We start from the raw sequence: 22,989 nt of genomic DNA, 5'->3' as shown, positions 1-22,989 counted from the left end.
GCTACAGATGGAAAAAAAAGTTCATCACATGCTGCCTTGTTGCTGTCCAGACAGTGGCCCCAGTTTACACTCGGCTGAGGACGAGGCCACCCACCTGCAGCTCTATGAGCATATGACTCCTGAGAACATTTTAACTGTAGTCCAAGTAATTAAATAATTACTCAAGCTGTCATGCACTTGTTTTCATTATTTATTTATTTTTTTGAGTTGGCTTCTTGTGCTGTCGCCCAGGTTGGAGTGCAGTGATGCAATCATTGCTCATTGCAGCCTCAACTTCCCAGGTTGAAGTGATTCCCCCACCTCAGCCTCCTGAGTAGCTAGGTACAGGCACACACCACCATGCCCAGGTAATTTCTAAATTTTGGTGGAGATGTGGTCTCACTGTGTTGGCCAGGCTGGTCTTGAACTCCTGACCTCAGGAGTTCCATCTGCCTAAGCCTCCCGAAGTGCTGGGATTACAGGTGTGAGCCCTCGCTCCTCACCCCAGGCTGGTTTTGAACTACTGGGCTCAAGCGATCCTCCTGCCTTAGCCCCTCAAAGTGCTGGGATTGCAGGCATGAGCCACTGTGCCTGGCAAGTGCACTGGTTTTAGAACAGACGAACACATGTCATGGTAGAGTCTCTACTTGAGAAGATAGGCCCTGGCCCCCAGTGCAGGGAACACGGAGCTGGGGTGGCTGTGGGTGGCTCTGTCCTCATCCTCGGTGCTTCTGGGGGTGTGCTGCCCACAGGGGTGCAGTAGGTGCTGCAGACACAGGGAGCCCTGTCCTCTGGGAGGCCCAGTTCCCAGTGCCCCTCCTGGATCCTCCCAGAGCTCCGAGTCTCTGTCACAGCACTGAAGCAATTTAATTGCCCTCCAGCTACACCATGAGCACCACAATAATAGCAACTAACATTTTTCATGCTAACATTTTTCCAGTTCACTAAGTACTAGAAATGCATTTTACTTAATTCTCACAAAAGCCTTAGGTAGGTGCCGTTATTTCCATCCCATAGTGGAGGAAACAGGGGCTGCCCCATGTGGACCCAGCACTGTGGCCGCCAGAGATGTCTCCTGACCGCTGTGCTCCGCTCGCCTCCTTGGATTTAATCTGCGTAAATCACAGACCTCTGTAGTTACAGGACCTCAAGTCTGCACTTGATTTTGCTCCCTACTGGCCAGATGACCTTGGGGAAGGCATTTAGGGACTGACGTTCAGTTTTTCTTGTTTTTAACATGGAGATAATTTGATCTGTGTACATCACGCTTACTGCAGGGATCAGACAGATGATCGCACATGCCTGCATAATGGATACTTGGAAAGAATTGTACAAAAGGTGGTTATAGCCAGGTACATTGTCTCATACCTGTGGTCCCAGCTGCTCAGGAGGCTAAGGCAGGAGGATGACTTGAGCCTGGCAGTTTGAGACCAGCCTGGGCAGCATAGACCATGTCTCCAAAAAACAGACAGACAAAAACGCTAGTACTTTTTGTTCTTTTATTCTTCATGGTCTCTCGCAATGTGTCTTGACATCTTAGGCATTCCATTGACACCTGGCTTTTTAAACTGACCGTGTTCTTTTCAAACATGTCTAGACTTGGCTTTCTCAGCCTACCTGGTTTGCCAGCTCCCGGGTATTCCACATGCAGACGCAGTACTCAGTATTAGGGAAAATAAACTCTATCAGGGAGGGCCTCTCAGCCTTGGCACTCCTGAGGCCTGGGGCCAGGTACTTCCTTGCTCTGGAGCTGTCCTGGGTGCTGCAGGATGTTTAACAGCATCACTGGTCTCCACTGGCTGCATGCCATGAGGATCCCCACCCCAGTTCACAGAAGATGTTTTCAGACGTGGCCAAATGTCCCTTGGGGACAAAAATTGCCCCCAGTTGAGAACCCCTAGGTTAGGAAATAATAAGACTTTAAAAGTTAAGCTAGGAAAAACATCTAGCAGTGTCCTAAAAAACGGGGGAAGGGGTTTGAACCTGAGGCAGTAGATGATAAGGAGCTGTTTGTAGGTTAAGCCTGGCATAGTGGCATGCACCTCCTGTTGTCCCAGTTCCTCTGGAGGGTGAGGTGGAGGACCACTTGTGTTTTTTTTTTTTTTTTTGACTATGTAATTAAGGGTATCATTTATTGTAATATAAGAACATATTCTAAAACAGCTGGGTGAACATGCACAACATAATATGATATTATGAGACATGATACTCTCCTGAATTTATATAATTTTTCCTTAAGATATCTATTAAATAATGAGCAATATTATTTTTAAAATGTTAAAATCCTTACCATTGGCCAGTGTTGTACTGAATACCACTATTTAAGGAAAAAACCTGGGTAGACCGTTTGTCTACCCTTCCTACTTTCAAAAGGCCACTTAAACTTATATAAAAAAGCACATGGATCTTTAGAGAACACATACAAATAAATGAAGATTTACATATATTAATCTATCTTAAATGTACCATTCTTAAGAAACAGAAAAACACTTATCTTACCTTGAATAGCCATTGGAAAAAACTGTTCAGCCGGGCGCGGTGGCTCACACCTGAAATCCCAGCACTTTTGAGAAGCCGAGTCGGGCGGATCACGAGGTCAGGAGATTGAAACCATCCTGGCTAACACGGTGAAACCCCGTCTCTACGAAAAATACAAAAAATTAGCTGGGCGTGATGGCGGGCACCTGTAGTCCCAGCTACTCGGGAGGCTGAGGCAGGAGAATCGCTTGAACCCGGGAGGCAGAGCTTGAGGTGAGCCGAGATCACACCACTGCACTCCAGCGTGGGTGACAGAGCGAGACTCTGTCTCAAAAAAAAACAAAAAGAAACAAAAAAAAAACCATTTGACTAGGGAAGTTCAGAGTCCCCAAGGAAGTCAAGTTGTCATCTCCAGATCCTTGGCACCTATTCCAATTTTCAGAACCAATGGGAATTGGTGGGATAACATTAAAAATAGGCTTCTGATCCTGCTGTTGAGAAAGGGATGCTGTATTCATGTCACAGTGGTACATCTGTCCTCTAGAGGTACTCACACCATGAACAGAAATGGCAGACATTTTATTACCAATTATATTTGCTCCAGGAAAGCTTGCCTGACAGTAAACTGTGCCCAGTTTCTCTTGCTTATTACCCCAGAGGTGCAGAGTTCGATGAAATCTTCCTTTTCTGTTTTCACTTGGGGCAGTGTTACATTATTGGGGCTTGACAAAACCAGATCTCCATTATCCTTAATTTTGGGTTTAGTGTCTGGTAAAATGAGAGGCTTGCAGTCCTCATTCAGGTTTCCTTCCAAAAGGAATGAAGCGTCTTCTCCTGCCAGAGGAGAAAGCAGACAGTTTTCATCTATCAACAGGTCTGATCTGGTGGAGGACCACCAGGCTGGAGTGCAGTGGCGCAATCTCAGTTCACTGCCAGCTCCACCTCCAGGGTTCACACCATTCTCCCGCCTCAGCCTCCTGAGTTGCTGGGACTTACAGGCGCCCACCACCACGCCCAGCTAATTTTTAAAAATGTTTTTGGTAGAGATGGGGTTTCACCGTGTTAGCCAGGATGGTTTCCATCTCCTGACCTCATGATCTGCCCACCTCGGCCTCCCAAAGTGCTGGGATTACAGGCGTGAGCCACCACGCCCGGCTGGAGGACCACTTTTGAGGCCAGGAGTTAGAGGTCAGATTGGGCAACATAGCGAGACCTTGTCTCTTTAGTAAAAAAACACACACTTTTTTTTTTTTTTTTTTTTTCATGAAAAGCACCTGACCTCCAAAGTGACTGCAAGGGTTTTCCAGGGCTTGTTTTTATGTGGCATGCTTATGTGAATACTGTTCAGGTCCTTCGTATTTGTGAAGAAACAAGGTGAGGAAGGCAGTGGTGGGCTGCCCCTCTGGTGGGCGCGGTTAGATGTGACTGTCCCAGTAGGAACTCCTAGCCGTGGAGAGTGGAAGCCATCACAACTTCTCTTTCTCCAGCCTCTAACTGGGAATTGAGCACTCCCTCCCTTTATGGAAGCAGGCAGGAATCCACAGTCGTACGAACAGTACCTGTGACTTGGCCACAGATGGAGTCACAGATACTTTGATTTCACAGTTGTAGAAAGCGTCTTCAAGTCTCCTTTATGCTTAGCACTCCTGTGAAGTGACCTGAGACCCACCTACTTTGTTCGAGAAGCCCATTCGTCCCCTAATACTTAGATGACAGTTTTCAATATAATTGACTTTGTTTGCAGTCCTGTGTATTTTATGCATTTGAAATATGTTTCTTAGAAGGGTTCAGTAGGTGTCATCAAACTGCCAGAGAGGTCGCGGGCACAAAGAGAAGGTTAAAACCCTGCTCTAGAAGCTCACTGCCATTTTTCTGAGCAGTTTTCAAATGCCCACCAGTGGGGTGCAGCGAGCCTTCTGGAGACCCAGGCTGCCGTCAGTGTTGGGGGTGCTCTGCTTTCATCTGACTGCGTCAGCACGTCCCATTTGGATGACTTTGGAGGAGCTTTCAGGAAATAGATTTTTAGAAATTAATTCTCCTCTAAAAGTTATGGTCTGGTTCATAAACATTAAAGTGAGTTGTAAGCACAGAGCTTTAAAGAAGCCTGTGTAGTGCTACGTTTCTTCTTTCTGTCAGGTGGCATGAACAGAGGAAAAACCTTTTTTTTAAAAAAAAGCGTAAATACCTAGGGCGGGGGTAGTTAGCAGGGGTCACGACCCGCAGCCACCGTCAACTCTTCACGCCATCTGCAGGCGTGGCTTCTCACCCTTGCCTGGAAGGGCCTTTGAGTCCTTCTGGTCTAATTGCGCAGTGCAGGGATTCCCTTTTCCATCCCATCCAAAGGGAGGTTGTGGAGGCTGGGCTCGGTGGCTCACGCCTGTAATCCCAGCCAAGGCGGGAGGATGGCTTGAGCCCAGGAGTTTGAGATCAGCCTGGGTAACATAGTGAGACCCTGGCTCTGTTAATTTTTTTTTAATTAAAAAATAAGAGGAGGCTGTCGAGCCTTTGACTGTTTTGAACATGGTGAAGATTTATCTTGAAATACTCATGCAGCATCATTGTCATTTGGGAGCTGGTTAGAAATGCAAGATTCTCAAGCCCACCCCGGACCTTATAAATCAAACCTGTGTTTCAACCAGATCCGGAGGCATTTTGCACATTAAAGTTTGGAAGCAGAGGCGTCTCTTTAAACTGTAACAATAAGAAGGTTAATTGCATAAGAGCCAGGGGCGGGCTGCCCCAGTCCAGGTGCCCCTAGATGTGCGGCCAGTGTGGAGCCTCAGCTTTCCTGGAAGAGCCACAGAGGCGGGTGTGCCCCGTGACTACCAGTAGCTTGCTTCAGAGTCATATTTCATTCCTGGGTTAGCGCTTTGTAGATCTGGTGGAACACTCTGATTGTCTGTTACATAATGTAGATTGCAGAAATTTTTCTTTGAAATAGAAGTGCTTTTCAATTTGTTTGATTCTGAATTTCATTAAAATTTGGTGATATCGTGATGTATTTTACAGATCCTTATTAAGGGCCTGCTTCATGCCAGGCCCAGTTCGAAGTGCAAAGGAACAGCAGTGAACAAAGCAGACCAAAAACACAGCTGCCTTGCCGAGCATCGAGAAGTCTTGCTGAGAAGGACATTTGAGTATAGATGGGAAGGCACAGGGGGCGCTTCCAGGCAGAGGAGACAGCCAGGGCGAGGGCCTCAGGCGGATGTGATGGCTGTGCCCAGGGCAGCAGTGCATGGAGTGAAGAGCTGGGGGAGGACTGGACGCCAGGTTGCAGGGCCGGGCAGAGGGTCTTTGTGGGTCGTGGGAAGAGGCTGGCCGTGGAGAGGAAGAGAGCAGCTTCCCGTTGCCTTCCTAGCAGTAGCAGAAGGCAGCATTTGGAGCTGGTCAGTCTTCCCTCTCGTGCACATCAGGCCAGATGACGAGTCCTGTGGGTGAGCCTGAGTCAGAGAGCATTTGAGTCGAACATAGGTCACGTGGAGCAAACTGACTTCACCAAAAATAACCCCAAAACAGCATTTCTGGGAAACACAACTGAAGACAGCTTTCAATGTAAACAAAGGAGCAAAGTTATGATAAAGGCTTGGTTGGAAAAAGTGAACATTTGGAAAACTAAGAAGAAATGCCTTGGGGAAATATACGGAGGAAAACAGGTCTTTCTTTTCCAGCAGTTGCCATTCTAAGGAGTTTTCCTTCCTGTCTCGATGTCAGATGCAGTGCGTGTGTTTTGCTAGGGTGGCTCATGGGCTTTCCCCTTCCACTTGTGGTTGTGGCAGACGGACCTACAGCCTTTAGCTCTTCCTGTCTGTGTGGGGAAAGGACTTCCTGTTTTCTCTGGGTCTCCTCTTTGTCCTTGCCGGGAATGGACCGGATGATGGGTGCAGTAGAAAACCTGGACTTGGGGTCATGGTTGGTTCTCAGCCTGGCCGCAAATTAGAATCACCAGAGAAGCTTCAGGCACAAAACAAAAGAAACCCCATTTCCAGAAACTCTGATTTTGGTGGGGAGTGTGGGACGTGGTCTTCTCAGGGCCTTGGTGTTCCAGTGTGCCATCCAGGCTGAGAAGCACTAATCAGTACCGCTCTCCTCCTCTCCAAGGCTGTGTTCTCCCCTGCTCAGCCCTCCTCTCCCCTTCCTCCCCCAGCAGGTTGAGAGTCAGGAGGCTGGCTTTCCTTTGTGGCTGTTTGGAGTGTTTTAGGGTGGGCAGGCGGTGTGTGTGTGTGCGAGAATGCACTGATCACACGTGTTTTCTTTTGGGGGCGGGGAGGTTCGCCACTACCAGCAAAGTTGGAACTGCTGATGCTGGTTGTCAAGACAGCTCACTCTCAGCAGCTATGCGTGGTGGTGTGCACCTGTGGTCCCAGTTACTCAGGAGGCTGAGGTGGAAGGATCACTTGAGCCCAGCAGGTCGAGGCTACAGTGAGTTACGATTGTGCCACTGCATTCCAGCCTGAGTAATAGAAGAGACTCTTTTTTTTTTTTCCCTCCTTAGATGGAGTCTTGCTCTGTCACCCAGGCTGGAGTGCAGTGGCACGATCTCAGCTCACTGCATCCTCCACCTCCTGGGTTCAAGCAGTTCTCCTGCTTCAGCCTCCCGAATAGCTGGAATTACAGGCACCTGCCACCACGCCTGGCTAATTTTTGTATTTTTAGTGGAGACGAGGTTTCATTCACCATGTTGGCCAGGCTGGTCTCTTAACTCCTGACCTCAGGTGATCCACCCACCTCGGCCTCTCAAAGTGCTGGGATTACAGGCATGAGCCACTGTGCCCAGCCAAGACTCCGTCTCTTAAAAAAGAGAAAAGGCAGCTCTCTTTCCCTTCTTAGAACCAGGACTTAGAATGTATATCAAAGTAGCTAAAAGAATGTGGAGGTTCATGCATCAGGCATCAGGCCAAATTGAATGGACTCTGCTGTGGTTATATTTCTTTTGTTTTTTTTGAGATAGGGTCTCGCTATCACCCAGGCTGGAGTGCAGTGGTATGATCATACCTCACTGCAGCTTCAAACTCCTGGGCTCAAGCGATTCTCCTACCTTAGCCTCCCAAGTAACTGGGACTTGCAGGCACACGCCATGACTCCCAGCTAATTTTTGTGTTTTTGTAGAAATGGGGTCTCAATATGTTGCCTAGGCTGACCTTGAATTCGTGGCCTCAAGTGATCCTCCTGCATTGGCCTCCCAAAGTGCTGGAGGTAAACAGGTGTGAATCACTGCACCTGGCTATGTTTCTTTTTCCTTTTTCTTTTTTTTGAGACAGAGTTTCACTCTTGTTGCCCAGGCTGGAGTGCAATGGCGCAATCTTGGCTCACTGCAACCTCCAGCTCCTGGGTTCAAGTGATTCTCCTACTTCAGCCTCCCCAGTAGCTGAGATTACAGGCGTGCACCACCATGCCTGGCTAGTTTTGTATTTTTAGTAGAGATGAGTTTCACCATGTTGGTCAGGCTGGTCTCAAACTCCTGACCTCAGGTGATCCGCCTGCCTTGGCCTCCCAAAGTGCTGGGATTACAGGCGTGAGCCACTAAACCTGGTCTCGGCTGTGTGTTTGTTTCCTTCCTTTCCCCTCCCTTCCTTCCTTCCTTCCTTCCTTCCTTCCTTCCTTCCTTCCTTCCTTCCTCCCTCCCTCCCTCCCTCCCTCCCTCCTTGTCTCACTCTGTCGCCCAGGCTGGAGTGCGGTGGTGCGATCTCGGCTCACTGCAAGCTCCATGTCCCAGGTTCACACCATTCTCCGGCCTCAGCCTCCCGAGTAGCTGGGACTACAGGCGCCCGCCACCACGCCCAGCTAATTTTTTGTATTTTTGGTAGAGGCAGGGTTTCACCGTGTTAGCCAGGTTGGTCTCGATCTCCTGACCTCATGATCCACCCGCCTCGGCCTCCCAAAGTGCTGGGATTACAGGCGTGAGCCACCGCGCCGAGCCTTGGCTGTGTTTCTTATACAGTTAACATGTTAACTTCCTGAGTTGTCTTGCAAAGTAATATTTACTGTTTGGAACTAAAAATCTCTTTGTGTAAGGTTTGCATCGTACTTGTATTGTTCTTTTATCTTGTTTAATGGGAAAGGAGTTCATTTTTGGGATCTCTAACCATTGAGTAATGAAAGAGACTTTGTTAAATCAGAAAGAAATCACCCAATTTAAATTACAAATATAAGTAATTCACAAAATTTAGTTTTCTTGATAACATGTTAGTAATGTTATCCAAAGAATTGACTTTCTGGAGGAGTTACTGCACGGCTAGGACTTTTCTTTTTCTTTTTTTTTTTTTACTTTTTAAAAAATTTAAATGGAGACAGGGTCTCGCTGTGTTACCCAGGCCAGTATCAAACTCCTAGCTTCAAGCAGTCCTCCTGCCTAAGCCTCCCAAAGTGCTGGGATTACGGCCATGAGCCGCTGCACCCGGCCTTATTTTCTCGAGTTATATAAACTTCCCAATTATGTAGCCCTGTGACGAGTTGCTTTTCTTGGAAGGCATCTGTTGAGCCGCGTGGGATCTGTTAGTCCCTCTCCCTGCATGAACAGCCCAGGAGGGCTTCCTGCTGGGGGGCAGGGGATCTCACTGTGGACTTGGGTGTGGCCCGTGTAGCTCACTGTCTGTGGGATACAGCAGGTGCTGGTCCTGCAGGAGTGGCGGCAGTCTCCACCCTTTCCTCCCAACTCCAGCCTCCACCTCCACTTTCATCCTGTCTGAGGTCGAGGCCACGCCTACCTGCCCAGCCCTCTGCAGAGAGAGTGCTGGGATCTGTGCTTGCCAGTGAACTTAGGGGACGTCTTGGTGAACTGCCACCTACGGTCCAGGTATGAGATGAAAGAACAAGCAGAGGCTGGAGAGGTCAGGCCATCTTCCAGGTTGCTTGTGCCGTGCACTTTCCCATACTGTGAATGCAGCATTGCTTATCAGCTCTTTTGATGAACTTTAAGATCTTACGCCTCTCTCTTATATCCTCTGAAATGTTGAAATACATTGAGACCGTAAAGAAGTTACAGCATTGGCCATTTTTATTCTTCTAAATCCTATAAGTTATAAATGTGTTTTGGCTGTGAAATTTTAAAATATTGATGGAGGGGAGAATGAAAATTATTGCTACCCTCCTCCTCTCGCCCCTCTGGGCCCCTTCCAGCTTATTCCGTATTCACACCATCACTGAACCCAGGAAGCAGGAGGGGTGGGATGAGCCTGGCTAGTCCTTAGCTTGTTTCTGGGCTTGGTGTGTGTTGGGAGCGCTGGTGGTCACAAGGGCCTCCCCCACCCACAGCTCGGGGGCGGCTGTCATCTGCAGGTACACTGTCTGCTTAGCAGGTCTCTGTCGATGGGGACTGAGGGTGTGCGCCTCTTTCCCTATCACAGACACTCCTGCAGTGGGCACACCCTGTCAGGTCTTTTTCTCACGTGTGAGTACGTTGTATGACAAATTCCTAGAAATGGAATTGGGATGTAATTTTAGGATATGCTTTTTCAAACTGTACCCCAAATAGACCCAGTTGTATTCTGTTCTTTGCTGTTGTTTTTAGAGCATTTTATGATTTAAGATTTATAGGAGGAGAATGTTAAGTCCTGCTGTTTAATTCATTTTATAGGGAACTATTTGATTTGAAGAAATGTGAAAATAAAAGTTTGCCACAAATAAAAATATATATTTCACACCACCTTGGCTAACATAGTTTCTTTTTTTTTTTCTTTTTTCTTGGAGATGGAGTCTTACTCTTTTGCCCAGGCTGGAGTGTAGTGTCACCATCTTGGCTCACTGCAACCCCTGCCTCCTGCGTTCAAGTGATCCTCCCACGTCAGCCTCCCAGGTAGCTGGGACTACAGGCAGTTGCCACCACGCCCAGCTAATTTTTGTATTTTTAGTAGAGATGGGGTTTCACCATGTTGGCCAGGCTGGTCTCGAACTCCTGGGCTCAAGAGATCCATGCGCCTCAGCCTCCCAAAATGCTGGGATTACAAGTGTGAGCCACCACACCTGGCCTCTTTGGCTACCATAGTTTCTGTGCACCCTGATGAACCCCAGCCACAAGACGTAAGCTCCCATGTTTGGCTCAAGTTATCTGAGCTCGTTTGCATTTTCAGTGGAGGGTAGTAGGTGACATTTTCATCTTTCTTGGAGAAAGCTTATTATTATAGTAATATGTGTTTTGTAGAAAAATGGAAACCAAGGTAATTATGAAAGACTTAATAAATAAAATTGTCCCCTTACTAACTCCGTGGGAGAAAATAAGATGATTCTGTTTCTGTTCCTTCAGATCACTCCGAGAACCGAGGCTCCTGTCAGCAGTGTCAGTGATAGTTTGGAGAATGCCCTGCACACATCAGCACATTCCACGGAGGAGTCGCTGCCCAAGAGGCCCTTAGGGAAACACAGCAAAGGTGAGTGCACGTGAAGGCTTTAGGAGGACGTCTGACGGATGGAGGATGGGCACACCCCAGATCCCCGTGAGGGCATTGTTAAATGCTTTCAGATCTTTCATAAATGCTAATCTTATGTGTATTTTTCTAAATTCCATAAGTAATACATGAATATACTTTGTCTGTAAAAATCTCAAATATTGATGTTTATTAAGGAGAAGTCCAGACGTGGTATCTCATGCCTATAATCCCAGCACTTTGGGAGGCTGAGGCGGGCAGATCACTTGAGGTCAGGAGTTCGAGACCTGCCTGGGCAACATGGTAAAACCCCGTCTCTACTAAAAATACAAAAATTAAGCTGGGCACGGTGACTCACGCCTGTAATCCCAGCACTTTGGGAAACCGAGGCAGGCTGATCACCTGAAGTTGGGAGTTTGAGACCAGCCTGACCAACAGGAAGAAACCCCATCTCTACTAAAAATACAACATTAGCCAGGCATGGTGGCACATGTCTGTAATCCCAGCTACTCGGGAATCTGAGACAGGCGAATTGCTTGAATCTGGGAGGTGGAGGTCATGGTAAGCTGAGATCACACCATTGCACTCCAGCCTGGGCAACAAGAGCAAAACTCCGTCTCAAGAAAAAATTAGCCAGGCCTGGTGGTGCACACCTGTAATCCCAGCTGCTTGGGAGGCTGGGGCAGGAGAATTAGCTGAGTGTGGTGGCGCCTGCCTGTAATCCCAGCTACTCAGGAGGCTGAGGCAGGAGAATTGCTTGAACCTGGAAGGCGGGAGGTTGCAGTGAGCCGATATCATGCCACTGCACTCCAGTCTGGGTGGTAGAGTGAGATTCCATCTCAAAAAAAAAAAAAAAGGGTGGGAGGAATAAGTTTTACACCCTCCTCCCCCCTCCACGTGGAAATCAGCCTTAACCACTAGAGCAGTGTTGTCCTGAAGCGCTCTCTGTGGTGACGGAGTGTTTTCCGCCTGTACCAAGTTGATCGTCACCAGCCACACGTGCCTTCTGCGCACTTGAAACATGGCTAATGTGACTGGCTACCAGAGTCTTTATTTTTCTTTAATGTACACGTGGACAGCTCAGTGTGGGTGGTGAGGCGCGGCCTGAGCCCCTGTGGCTCTGCACGCCAGCCTCTGCAGTGTTACGATCAGCTGCAAAGTTGCTAACCATGCCTTGGTAGTGGAGGCTTTGGGGAGGGGAGAGTAAGGTAGTTTGTAGGACTGGATGGACCAGATAATGCATTCCCAGTAAAATAAATGCTTGTGTGGTTTGCAGAATCATCAGTAGTGGGGAGAGAGAGACAAGGGTGGGACAAGCTTTTCACTGGGGTCACTTGTCCTGAGCCCCAATGGCTTGGAGGCACCGAGGCCGGCTGTGTCCATATCTGCTGGCCTCTGTTCTCCCTGTGTTATTTACAAAGATGTTTGTCTTCTAGCAGGTGCACCATGTGAGGCCCGGAGCCGCACTCGCCTGCCCCGTGCTCTCTCCCCCTTGTCCCCATCCCTGGCGTGGCGCTTCCTGCCTTCCATAGGCTTTATGACTGCTTTGTTTCTAAAGTCCCATTCTGACAAAGCCATCGAGAGCCACCTATCTCTGATTTAGATCCTAACTCTGGAAGGACCCATTTCCTCAGCAGCTGTAGCCTGTGTTGACGTATGTGATGAGCACAGTATGGTATGGAGACAGTAACTCCTTACTGCAGCCCTGCGAGGGCACCTGTCCCCACTTGACCCTTGTAACAACCCCCTGAGGTCACAACAGTCTTTGTCTTATCCACTGCTCTTGGGAGAGTCTGTGGCTGTTAGTTGAGCGTCTTCACCACAGCCTCATCCTGGAGGTGCCGCAGTGCTCCAACCCTGGAGTGGACACTTGGCATCGGAATTGCAGGGAGTCCCTCCGCTGTAGAAAGGGCTCCTCCTCTTCCTTCCCTACGTCATCCCAGGAGAAAGGCCTGCGGTGGAGTGCTGCTTGCTTTGTCCCCAGACAGTCCAGCCTAGGAATCTGTGCCCTGCACACCCTGTGAATCTTAAGGGATGGACTCTTCAGTGCTTTTTCTTCAAGACATAATTGTTGACATCCCCATTCTTTGTTTTTTTCCGTATAATTTCAAAATAGCGAGTACCTGTCATTGTCTCGTCCGCATGCTTTGGTGCCCAGAGAGACAGAGGGTGAGCTGACTCTCATGTGAGCTGTGGCAAAGCCTGCGTAGGCCGGCGGGTCGGCTCTGAGGCCACGAGTGGCCATTCTCAAACCCCACAGTGCTTAAAATACCGCAGTGAGCAGAAGCTCTTAATTATCTGCAGCATTCTGCGTTCATTGGTCATAGAGAGTCATGGTTTCTCTTGTCTAGAAATTGGCAAGCGAGTTAACTTGGTTTTCTTAGTCACTTTTCATGTGAATCCTTTTAATATTCTGTTGGGTGCAGGTTATTGCTCTTCAGAAAGTTTAAAGTCACTCTAAGTTGTATAGTTTTCTTACTATAATGTTTTCTCTCTGTCTTTTCTGTATCCTGCTTCTGTTTTGTTTTTTCTCAGCTTCTTCAGAAATCTTACAGTGATACAGTTTAACTTACAGAGTGGTCAGGCACTTTAAACATTTCTTAGTATATAAAAGCTCAAGAAACAACAGTCCAAGCACATGACTAACTTACATAACAGATACTGACTTACATCATCTTCATAACAGCCCTGTGAGGGTTGATTATACCTATTTAATTCTAACTGATCCCATGTGGTGATTTTTACCCCATTTTACAGATGGGAGAACTGAGTCACAGATAAGACCTTTTCCTGAGGTCAGCTGGGATTCAAAGCCAGAGCTCATGCTCTTAACCCTGTGGCCGGCTGAAGAAAATAGCAAAGGAAAAGAAAGGTGGGACTGTGCTGAAAGTGGAAAACACACAGTTGTATGGGCAGTGCCTACAAGTACACATTAGTGAAATCATTCGTTTTTTTTCCTGACCTACTTATTGTGAACGTTTTCCAGTTCAGGAGTAGAGATTGTAGCCTAGTAAACCCCGTACCCGGTGCCTGGCTGCAGCTCCAGGTCACTGTGTGTGGCTTCTGAGTCCCCTGCCCTTGTGGATGTGGCTGAGAACTGCAGGGCACTCTCCAGGCATTCTAGTCCCTGTGTTGATGATTTACTGAAACCTAGGGAAGCTGTCGTAATGTACAAGCTAAGATGGAAACTGCTTTTACTAATACTCTCAACAAAATAAGTTCTGTAACTTTGGACTTTGAGGAGTTATAATTTTTTAAAGTTTTCTTTTTGTGAGACAGTGAAGGAGGTATACTTTCATTCAACTTGTTTATATACCAGTAGTTCTCAACCTTTTTGGTCTTAGGACCCCTTTGCACTCTTAAAAATTAGAGGTTCCAAAGAATCCATGTTTATGTGGGTCATATCTATAGGTAGTTACCATATTATCAGTTACAACTCAGCTTTTTTAAAATTGTGGTTTTTTATATTTTAACCTAAATGAATGTTTTCCATTGTGCGCCTCTGGGGTTTGTGTTTGCTGTGCCATACAAACTCCAAAGTCTTGTACTTTCGGTAAAAAAAAAAAATCTATCCCAACCAATTAGAACGTGAATTCTAAGAAGACAAGAATTCACCTAAAATCTAAATTCTAAAATGCCCTCAGTCTGTGGCCTTTCCTGGGTTGTGCTGGGATTCCAGTGTGCAGCTGGAATCAAGCCTTGATAGTTTCGATTTCTTTATTGGCTCTTTATCCAACATTTTATTATGAGGACTTTGAAACACACAGTAAAGTTCAAGAAGTTTCACAGTGAGTACCCTCCACCTAGATTAGACAGTTTCATTTTACTGCATAGATGCTTTTCAACTCACAGTGGGGGTTGCAAGTTGAAAATACCATAAGTTGCAATGCACCGAATACACCATACCTGCTAAACATCATGGCTTAGCCTAGCCTAGCCTACCTTAAATGTGCTCAGAACACTTGCATTAGCCTACAGGTGGGCAGAATTATCTGACAAACAGCCTACTTTAAAGTGTTGAATCTCTCATGTAATCTATTGAGTCTGTACTGAAAGTACAGTGGAATGGTTGTGTGGGCACTCGAAGCAGTTTCTTCTGAGTGCATGTTGCTTTTGCACTGTTGTAAAGTTGAAAAATCATTAACTCCAGCCTTTTTCAGTCAGGGACCATCTGTACTATTTTTAAGCTGGTTGCCTGTAGCATTCCTCAGCCAGGGATTCTGATTTGAGCCCTAGGGCACAGAGAATCATTTGAGTGACTGTTTTCTCAATTTCCCTGAAGAAAATGTGATTAGAGACATAGGAGTAAAGTTCTTCATCGTATAAGAGCTGTAGGACAATAGGACTTTGCTCCCTCTATGAGCCCCCCAGTTAAGAGAAGCAACAGGAATGCAGTACACATCTTTACCTTTTCAGGCTCCACTCCGAGTTAATGTTGAGCCACTCCATGTGACACAGAAGCCTCTTGTCACTGTGTTGTTCAGTGGGATGCCGAGGCCAGCTTATGGTATCTCCTGAGAGCCTATTGTTCACTTTCCAAGATTTTTTTTTTTTTTTTTTGAGACAGAGTTTCACTCTTGTTGCCCAGGCTGCAGTGCAATGGCATGATCCCGGCTCACCACAACCTCCACCTCCCGGGTTCAAGCATTTCTCCTGCCTCAGCCTTCCAAGTAGCTGGGATTACAGGCATGTGCTACCACGCCCCGCCAAGTTTGTATTTTTAGTAGAGATGGGTTTCTACATGTTGGAGAAACCTCAGGTGATCCACCTGCCTCGGCCTCCCGCAGTGCTGGGATTATAGATGTGAGCCTCTGCGCCCGGCCTCCAGGATTTTTTAAAGCCCACTGATGTTGCATTGGTGACTGATGGTGGCATGTCGTCAACCATGGCGGGACATTTATGCTTTGTGGATCGGCAGATGGCACAGATCAGGGGCTTCCCTGTCCTCACCAGTTGTCAGCCGTTTACCAGGCATCATCAGTGCAGCTCTGCCCCGTCCTGTATATGTACTTATCACATGGATCCAGCTACGTGTGCTCTGCACCGTGTAAGACAGGCCTAGGATTTTTGCATATATTTTAAGAAAGTAAAAGGAAAAAGGTGATAGTCTTTTATATTGTCCATATTATTTACTATTTCCACTGCTCTTCATTTTATCCTGAAAATTGGAATTTCCATCTGGTCTCATTTCCCGTCAGCCTGAAAAACTTCCTTTCACATTTTCTTTCAGTGCAGTTCTGCTGACAGTGGATTTTAGTTTTCATTTATCTGAAAATATCTTTGTTTTGCCTTCATTCTGGCTAATTATGGAATTCTTCATTGAGAGTTTTTGTTTTAACTTTAACAATGTCAATTTGCTATATTCTGGCTCTTGTTTTCCTAATGAAAAGTCCTCTAGCATTTGTGTCGCCGTATGCCATGGGCCATTTTTCTCTGGCTGCTTTGAAGATTCTCTCTTTATCTTTGGTTTGGAATGGTTTGTCTATGATGTGCCTTGGTGTAATTTTCTTTTATTTCTTGTTTACTGAACTGCTTGTGTCTGAGCTTATGCTTTTCACTACAACATAAACTTTTCAGTCAGTATTGGAGTATTATTTCTTCCTCATTCTCCTTGTCTTCTCCATCTGAGACTCTAGTTTTCATGTATGAGAAACCTTTGGTCTTGCCCCACAAATCTGAGCTGAAACTCAGTTCATTTTTCAAATTCTTTTCTCTCTCTCCCTCAGACGGGACATTTTCTTTTTATCTATCTTCAAGCTCTTGTACCATTCTGTCATTTTCAGTCTGCTGGCACAGCAAGCTAATGGATGTTTTCATACCAGATACTGTATTTTTAGTTTTAGAATTTCTATATGGTTCTTTTTTATAATTTCTGTTTCTCTGCTGAGTTTCTATCCATTCACTTATTGTGAGCATTTTTGTTTTTACATCTTTGAACATCATCATAATAGCTGCTTTCAAATCCTGGTCTGCCAGTTTCAGCATGGGGGTCACTTAGGGCTGGTGTCCATTCATCGCACTTTCTCGAGTATTCCTCACGTTTCCCTGTTTTTATGAATGTCTAATTTTAGATTGTGCCGTTGTGTGTGATTATAGTTTCCAGCTTTTCTCGTGTTCTGAAGAGTGTTGTTTCTCTCTTGCAACAGGGAATATTGTTTGGACAAGGTCGAGGCTTCTGCTGGGGTGGGCAGCAGATGGAGGTGCCTTAGTCCTTAGACTGCACCAGCTGTGTGAAGCCGGCCCTCCACCCGTGGCTGGGGCAGCAGGTGTGCGGTGGGCACGTGCAGAGCCTGGGCTTTGTCTGGGAGGCTCTCCTTGGTGGGCAGCTGCGCTCATCCCAGCCCTATCCCCTCTTCCCAGGGCCGGGCACTGACGGGGGCACTGATGGGGCCTGCCCTCGGGTGAAAGGCACAAACCTGTACCCTCCCGTATTCTGCGGCCTTCCTCCAGGTTCTGCCTGCTCTCGTTACTCTCCAGTGACTTCAGAGGGGTGTTTTGTTCTGTAAATACATTTTTTCCCAGGATTTTTCTTTGTTATTTGTGGAATAGGAGCTGTTGCCATGACTGGGGCCCAGCAGGCCCAGGTCATGCCACATACCCTTAGTCGGGCTCTGCGTGAGTGCCGCTCGCTCCCAAGCACGGCTCTGTCCCCCAGCAGCCCCCACTTCCTTCTGCGTGAGTGCCGCTCGCTCCCAAGCACGGCTCTGTCCCCCAGCAGCCCCCACTTCCTTCTGCGTGAGTGCCGCTCGCTCCCAAGCACGGCTCTGTCCCCCAGGAGCCCCCACTTCCTTCTGCGTGAGCGCTGCTCGCTCCAAGCATGGCTCTGTCCCCCAGGAACCCCCACTTCCTTCCAGCAGGTGGCTTTGCTGGAGGTTGTCACAGGTCAGCGCTCCATTTCCAGCTTGTTCAGAAGCCAATCTGCCCCTCTCTTCCGCCTCCCCTGCCAGGCTGGGTCCACTCCTCTGTTGAGGGAGACAGGTGCTTGGCATCCCCCTCTGTGTTCAGTCTTGTCTCCTTTCTCAGGGCCCCCGAGGTATCTCCACTTGGGCGTGGGCACACATGTCCACTTGGGCCGCCTGAGCCCTCCTCCCTGTCACCACACAGCCACACTGCCGGAAAGCATGGGGCTTCGCTGTTTCTTTCACTTCAGCACCTGCACCACTCACCCCAGCCTCAGCATCTGCACCTCCCTGAAGCTGCTCTCACGGAGGGTCATGAGGGGCTCCTCAGTTGACAAGCAAGGTAGGTGCTTTCAGAGCTCACTACCTTTTCCTGGCATTTGTGACTGCCCCGCCCCAAACTCCATCCTCCCTTGGCTGCTTCTGTTTTTTTAAAATTATGAAACGTCATCCCTGTGAAGCCGGTGGGCTCCATTAAATCGGTTTCCTGAGAACACCCTTGCCTGGTTTTCCCCTTGCCTCTCTGTTTCCTTTGAAATTCCTTCTTCTCGTGTCCCTCAAAGGCTAGTGGTCCTGATAGCACTCTTCTGTACCCTGCTTTACGCTTTCCCTGAGCCGTCTTACCTGAGCCTGTTCTGCAGCCACTATCCCTCTCTTGGTGGCTTTCAGCTCTGAGTTCAGCTGAGACCCTTGCAGACTCCAAGTCCTTGTCAGCCACTGGTAACGTGAATATTTTCACCCATGCAGCCAGTGGGTACACAGTCGCCTGCCCAGCATGGAGCTGCCAGCTCCTGCATGCCTTCGACATGGTTCCAATATTTGTGATTGATCCCAGCAATCGAGTGCTTAGAGCAGAAACCTGGAAGTCCAAGGCAGCTTCTCTCCCACATGGTGGCTCTGGCCCTGCGAGGCTGTCACCGTTTCTTCCCCGTCATCTGGGCCTCCATCTTATCTGTCACTTCATACATCCCTCTGTCTTTGGCCTTGCCTCTCTTCAGTCTGTCTATCAAGCAGGGACCAGTCCAGTACACCCTGTGTCACTGCACGCCCCTGCTTACGGCTTGTCCGCGGTGGCTCAAGGACGCTGCAGTCAGCCCACACTTGCCCAGCCCCGCGCCGTGCAGCGAGAGCCAGGATTCCTTTTGCTCAGGCGAGGACATGCGGCTTTGAGGGGTGAAATAACTGCCCAGGCTCATGAGCTAGAAAGTATCACATTTCAAACCAAGACATCTGAATGCAGTGGACCTGCAGGATTTCTTTTCCATGTTCACTGTGGTGTCACCAGCCAGGGAGCTGCTGCCTCTGTGTGACCTTCTTCCTTCCCCATATCAGCTTCTGACACTCCCCTTCCGCTCCGAGGCAAACAGCACTGTCCTGCTCCTGGGCCCTTACTGCAGCATCCCTCTGCCCGGAATAGACCCTGCCCTTGAAGCCCAGCACAGCATCAGTTCTTTGAACCTTTTCATTTTTATATCACTTATGGCTGGCGCTGCGCTTGGAACATACTAATGCCGAGCAGAATGTTTACCTTAATATGTAAATAAGTGATATTCCTAGGGCCCCTAAATTCAAGTGCCACATCACTAATCGTTAAAAATGGAAGTTTGGGTGCGGTGGCTCACGCCTATAATCCCAGCACTTTGGGAGGCCAAGTTGAGTGGATCACCTGAGGTCAGGAGTTTAAGACCAGCCTGACCAACATGGGAAACCCCATCTCTACTTAAAATATAAAAATTAGCCAGGTGTGGTAGCCCACGCGCCTGTAATATCAGCCACTTGGGAGGCCGAGACAAGAGAGTTGCTTGAATCCGGGAGATGAAGGTTGTAGTGAGCCAGGATTGCACCATTGCACTCCAGCCTGGGCAACAAGAGCAAAATTCTATCTCAAAAAAAAAAAAAAGACTGGGTGTGATGTCTCACGCCTGTAATCCTAGCACTTTGGGAGGCCGAGGTGGGCGGATCACCTGAGGTCACGAGTTTGAGACCAGCCTGGCTAACATGGTGAAACCCCATTTCTACTAAAAATTTAAAAAATTAACTGGGCATGGTGGCACGTACCTGTAACCCCAGCTACTTGGGAGGCTGAGGCAGGAGAATCGCTTGAACCCAGAAGGCGGAGGTTGCTGTGAGCCGAGATCGTGCCATTACACTCCAGCTTGGGCAACAAGAGCAAAACTCCATCTCAAAAAAAAAAGGAAAGGGTGTTCATTTCCTGTTTTTGCTACTTTAAAAATATTATCAGGCGCAGTGGCTTACGCACTTGGGGAGGCCGAGGCAGACAGATCACTTGAGCTCAGGAGTTCCACACGAGCCTGGGCAACATGGTGAAAACCCTTCTCTACAAAAAATACAAAAATTAGCCAGGCATGGTGGCGCACGCCTGTAATCCCAGCTACTCAGGAGACTGAGGCAGGAGAACTGCTTGAGCCTGGCTGGTGGAGGTTGCGATGAGCCAAGATCATGCTATTACACTCCAGTCTGGGCAACAGGAGTGAAAGCCTGTCTCCAAAAAAAAAAAAAAAAAAAAAAAAGAATCTATTGTCTGCTTTATGTTTTACCAGTTATTAACTACTTTTGTTTCTCTTTGTGAAGAACAAATGAAATTAACGCAATGTAGCTATATAATAAAAAACCAAAGAAAAATAAATTATATCATGTTCTTAAGTATAACATGGTATGTCCTAAAAAGATATAGGGAAGAAGCAGCAGTTTCATCAGTGTGATAGTGAATGTTCAAATTCTAACAACAGCTAAAAGAAGTAATGCTTCTAAAAATTATCCCATTAATATAGACAAGTAAAGTGAGAAAGTAAGTTGATATTTTAGGAAAATTATTATTTAACTGCTAGTCTTAAGAATACAGTTTTCCAATTTTTAAATGAAAACTGGCTTTTGGTAATAAAATTTTAAAGCAGGAAGTATCTGGTGTGATTGTGGTACAGCTCTTAGTTCAGGTGTGAAGACATTTGGTTGTATTGTGTAGAACTTAGAAGAAGGGGTGTCTGCTGGAAAACAATCCTGGTTCTTTTTCTTTTTTCTTTTCTTTCTTTCTTTTCTTTTTTTTTCCTTTTTTTTTTTTTTTGAGACAGGGTCTCGCTCTGTTGTCCAGGCTGGAGTGCAGTGTCTCAGTTTTTCAGCTCACTGCAGCCTCGACCTCTGGGGTCCTCCTGCCTCAGCCTGCTGAGTAACTGAGACCACAGGCGCACACCACCATGCCCAGCTAACTTTCATGTTTTTTGTAGAGACAGGGTTTCGGCATGTTGGCCAGGCTGGTCTTGAACTCCTGGGCTCAAGCCATCCACCCACCTCGGCCTCCTAAAGTGCTGGGATCACAAGTGTGAGCCCCACGCCTGGCTTATCCCAGGTCATTTTTTAAACTCTCCCCTCTGCTATAAATATTCCCTTTACTGTGATTTTTAAAGCATAATTTTGGTAATTATTGAAGTGGTTTCTTATTATTGAGAATGTAGATTAAACCACGTAATAAAGATACCTTGAAAGCAAATTAAAGAAAGACGTTTGGCAGAAAAGTACTGGATTTTTTCCTCCAGGTCTCTTTCGACCTAAAGAGAAAGGGATTGGGGTTTGCTCTCTTGGTGGCGTTGCTGAGTTGGTGGGGGTCTGTCGCTGCACCTCTGCTGCTGAGTGCTCCTCTCTCCTCCTTCGTGATCATGGATGGAGGGCCTAGGAGCCCAGGAACCGTGGTGCCCTTTCCGCTGCCCTGTGCCCCTCACCCTCTCTTCCCTGCATCTATCCCTTCCTACTTCTCTTCATAGTTTTAGGGATAGGAACGTTAAAGTGTGCCCAATTATTTTTATAAGGTTTTGTTCTAGAGAAAGGATGTAAGGAAGCTTGTAAAGACAGACCAGAACAGGGTTAAGAGACGCCTGGGATGTGTTGGTCAGCCACAGCTGTGTTAACAGCCGACCAGCAGAGCTCAGGAGCACCCAAGATGAGCGCCTTCCTCACGGATGAGCCAGCATGGGCTGGCTGCTGTCAGCTGGGCTATGCTGGGTGACTGTTCAGGTCACAGTGGCTGGGGTGGCTCTGACTCAGGTGTCCCTTATCCTCCTTGAACTGGTGACCAAGGGCACGTGGGAGCCATGAGGATCCGTAAGGCTGAGCTTGGACCGGCACACGGTCATTTCTGCCTCTTTGTGATGTCCACAGCGAGTCTCATGGCCACAGCCCCGAATTCAAGGATAGGAAAGTCTGCACCACTGGAAGCCAGCCACAGCACGGGTTGCAGTGTGACGAAGGGTGAAGAACTCTGGCGGAGAATTCAGACTACTGCAAAGTACACAGATAATTCAGAGAACAGAGGCTGATCATTTTCATAAGTATCCTACTTAGGGAAACTCCAGTTAACATTCTCTGGGAGGTTGAGGGGATATTGCATTTGTCAAGTGAAAGCTGGGTGCCATGATAAAAGAAAAAATGAAGACCAAGAAAGAGTTGTTGGGATGTAAAAGTGACCGCCAGAACAAAACATGCAGTAGTGTTCGAGGATTGCTGAACGTGGAGGTACAAGGTAGAGAGGTGAGTGGCGCAGACGGGCAGCCAAGCTCGGCCTCTGAAACGCAGGGTGTCTGGAAGAGAAGATGAAAGGAAGGAGCGCATTCAGTACACATGGGCAGAAAACGGCCTCGTGAGTCTTCCCTCGAAAGGGCAGTCCGAGTGCTGAGGAAGGGGAGTTGAAAACACCCACATCAAGACGCATTGTTGTTTCTGATAAGGGATCAAGAAATGATCTTACACATTTTCAAAGGAGAACAGCAGAACAGATCTCACCTGTGAAGAAGCCAGACTCAGGCTAACCTGGACTTGCTGTTTGCAACAGTGGATGCCAGAGGACTGTGGAAAGTCAAGTTTTGCATGAAAGTTATTTTCATTAAGAATAATTCAAAACATTTCAGATTTTGGAGCATTTTGGATTTCAGATTTTCAGATTAGGAATACAACCTGTATATGGAAATGGAAGAAGTTAATGATTCTGAAGAAGATTATCTTCCTATAGAAGAATTACCGTATGCATTCCAAACAGTAGATTACACATATATTAATGCAGTTAGGTTTTTTCCACCAACAGAAGAAAGAAAGGCAGTTAACTCCAGAGGACTCATACCTTCATGCTTATATACACAGATTGTCCAGGGATGCCGTGATTCAAGTCACCAGTCATCAGGGAAATACACATCAAAGGCACGGGAGAGTATCATTTCTATTCACCAGGGTGATGAAAGTCAGAAGGACAAAATAGCAAATGTTAGGAT

The 22,989-nt window shown here is 47.4% G+C and overlaps 1 protein-coding gene across 2 annotated transcripts in view; it reads left to right on the top strand.

Moving 5' to 3' along the window:
* The window catches only part of ZCCHC14 (zinc finger CCHC-type containing 14), an 84,030-nt gene that overhangs the window by 21,752 nt on the left and 39,289 nt on the right, over positions 1–22,989 (top strand). For both annotated transcript variants that reach the window (XM_073015628.1, XM_073015627.1), the window contains exon 2: positions 10,697–10,820. In XM_073015628.1, coding sequence (XP_072871729.1) covers positions 10,697–10,820 — 124 coding nt within the window. The remainder of the gene's footprint in view (positions 1–10,696; positions 10,821–22,989) is intronic.

Source organism: Chlorocebus sabaeus, chromosome 5 (genome assembly GCF_047675955.1).
Source record: "Chlorocebus sabaeus isolate Y175 chromosome 5, mChlSab1.0.hap1, whole genome shotgun sequence".
Taxonomy (NCBI): domain Eukaryota; kingdom Metazoa; phylum Chordata; class Mammalia; order Primates; family Cercopithecidae; genus Chlorocebus; species Chlorocebus sabaeus.
This window is presented reverse-complemented; position numbering and strand designations above follow the sequence as displayed.